This window comes from Scomber japonicus, chromosome 2 (genome assembly GCF_027409825.1).
Source record: "Scomber japonicus isolate fScoJap1 chromosome 2, fScoJap1.pri, whole genome shotgun sequence".
NCBI lineage: Eukaryota > Metazoa > Chordata > Actinopteri > Scombriformes > Scombridae > Scomber > Scomber japonicus.
Window position 1 is genome coordinate 23,466,166 of NC_070579.1, and position 2,628 is coordinate 23,468,793.

General features: G+C 41.3%; 1 protein-coding gene across 1 annotated transcript; it reads left to right on the plus strand.

Moving 5' to 3' along the window:
- The first annotated feature begins 313 nt into the window (after window positions 1–313).
- Window positions 314–2,419, plus strand: LOC128368210 (heme oxygenase-like). Its single transcript, XM_053328991.1, has 6 exons — window positions 314–402; window positions 524–577; window positions 1,003–1,114; window positions 1,270–1,485; window positions 1,591–1,863; window positions 1,954–2,419. The coding sequence occupies exons 2-6, from the start codon at window positions 531–533 to the stop codon at window positions 2,137–2,139; spliced, it is 834 nt and encodes a 277-aa protein (XP_053184966.1). The 5' UTR covers window positions 314–402; window positions 524–530; the 3' UTR covers window positions 2,140–2,419.
- Window positions 2,420–2,628: the final 209 nt, after the last annotated feature.

Sequence of the window (2,628 nt, forward strand, 5' to 3'; positions counted from 1 at the left end):
ATCTGGTTCAACAGTGGAATTCCAAAGCTGCAGTGTCACATTAAGCTCTCAGTCGGCCCTCCTCCTGTTTTTCCAGGGCATTGCTAAACTTCCTTACTCATGCTAAGGACCCGTAGTCCCTCCCTCAACACATCCAAACTTTTCTCAAAGTTGCTGCATCATGTTAACTCTAAGTCCCTCCCTATTATTTTTGCTGAATTTGCCATATCATGTTTAGCTGAGGTTTTTCGGAGTTCCTGTTTTATTTCAGCTGCTGGGAGGGAGGAGACAGAGGGGGACGTATAAAAGGGGGAGAGGACTATAGGCACACAGCACACACTGTACTGGACATCCAAAGAGAAAACAGAGGATCTCTGGGAACATAGACCAAGCTACCAAACTTAAAGGACTTTATCCTAACTGGTGAGTAAAACTGAATATTTACATTGCTGACGTTGTCATACTTTTATGCCTCTTGAATCGCTGAAAGATAGATCATTTATATCCTGTAAAAGCACATTTCTGACATCTTTGCTTTTTGCAGGGCTACAATGGAGACAGAGAAGAAGACTCAGGCAACAGCAGAACTGACTGACATGTAAGAATGAGCTGCTGTGATTTATTATACCTACCACTTGACACTGCAATGTGCATCCACAAAACTATTGATACAAGCAGAAGTGTGAATTGGATTCTTATGCATATTGAGATGTTTTTCTCTTGAATATCTAAATGTGGTTGATCATAACAGAATTAGTAGTGCAGCATCCAAATGTAGGTCTCCAGTACAGTATGTGCTTATTTTATCAGCTGCATGCTGCCTCGCTTAAGATAAACATCTATTGGTGATGTAATTCGCAGGATTAAAGCACATAACATAATTGTACTTTGGAGCCCAGATGGTACACTTCATTCTTATCTGTTCAGTTTGCTGATCTTGCATATGGTCACAGTCAGCTGGTCAGAAAGTGCCCATTGTCAGTACAATTCAAATTGAGATGTAATTAATTTTTTCTCTTGCAGGGATTTGTCAGAGCAAATCAAAAAGGTGACTAAAGACAGTCACGTAAGGGCAGAAAAAACAGAACTGATGATGAGCTTCCAGAGGGGACAAGTCACCCTGTCACAATATAAGGTAATATACACAAATATCCAACTCCTATGCAGTTTATTTATTGATAATCATACTTCTTTATGCATTCTCAGAGATTGATAGGATAACACCTACAGTGGCTGTTGTGGTCTTCTGGTTTCTAACTCTCTAACCCCCATTCTCCTCCTCTTCCTCAGCTCCTTCTGAGCTCACTATATGAAATCTACCAGGCGTTGGAAGAGGAGATGGACAGGAACTCAAACCATCCTGGTGTTGCACCCATCTACTTCCCAGCTGAACTGGCCAGGTTGGAATCCATTGAGAAAGACCTGGAGTTCTTCTACGGCCAGGACTGGAGAGAGAAGATCGTTGTCCCTGCAGCCACCAAAAGATACTCCCACAGACTCAGACAGGTGTGTTTCACTGTATTTTACATGTATTACATACAAGCATCCATGTTTTTTCTGTTAGGTGATTCTAAACTAACACTCTTGATCCCTGTTTTTCTTCTTCTTCAGATTGGCAGAGAAAACCCTGAACTTTTGCTTGCTCATGCTTACACCCGTTACCTAGGTGACCTGTCTGGAGGGCAGGTCCTGGGTCGAATTGCCCAGAAGTCCATCGGCCTGAAGAGCAATGAGGGTCTGTCCTTTTTCGCCTTCCCTGGTGTCTCCAGCCCCAACCTGTTTAAACAGCTGTACCGCAGCCGGATGAACAGTGTGGAGCTGACGGAGGAGCAGAGGAACGCCGTGCTGGAGGAGGCCGTCAGATCCTTTGAGTTTAACATCCAGGTAAAGAGAAAATATGGGCAGTGAGCTTAATTTACAGGATTAAGTTAAACTTTTAGCAGCTGATAAATATTCCATCTCTTGTTTCTGCAGGTCTTTGATGATTTACAGAAGATGCTGATTGTGACTGAAAATCAGCTGCAGAGTTCTTTGACACACTCCAAATCAGTAACGCTGCAGTTCCCTGGGGCCTCTACCAACATGCCTTCACTGCTCAGGATGGTCCTGGGACTCTTTGTGGCCCTGGCTACTGTTAGTATGGGAATCTATGTTTTTTAAGAACACACAAGAGAAATACTGTGCCTGTGGCTGTAAATATTTTAAGACCTCTGCTTTTGTAATATAAGAATGTTAAACATCCTTACCTAATTATAATTATGTAAGATTTAACTGCCTATAAATGTTGAAATACTGTGTAATAGTTTTGTAATTTAACTGAGAACCACATTTGTAATGTATTCAGTCAGAACTTCAACTTACATTCAAATGCTCTCTGTAACACTGTTATACAGTGTGCCATAAACTGTGCAATATGAGTATCTACAGTATAATGTAAATATGTACACTTCTTAATAAAATATTTTGTTTAGAAATTGTCTTGTCATTTGGTTTTTTGGCACTGTTCATTTGTGCCATTTTCCTGAAATTGGTAATACATTGCTGATGATCAGGGTCCAGCTGGTTGACATTTCTGCTAATGTTTTGGCACCAGACTTTGTGCCTCCTGTTCATTTGGCCGTTGGTCTTAAAATGGTTCCTTGTCAAACA

Coding starts and splice junctions, on each gene's coding strand:
- LOC128368210 (XM_053328991.1), top strand. CDS start 531: ATGGAGACAGAGAAGAAGACTCAGGCAACAGCAGAACTGACTGACAT. Junction 578..1,002: donor ACAGCAGAACTGACTGACAT/GTAAGAATGAGC, acceptor TTTCTCTTGCAG/GGATTTGTCAGAGCAAATCA. Junction 1,115..1,269: donor TCACCCTGTCACAATATAAG/GTAATATACACA, acceptor CCTCTTCCTCAG/CTCCTTCTGAGCTCACTATA.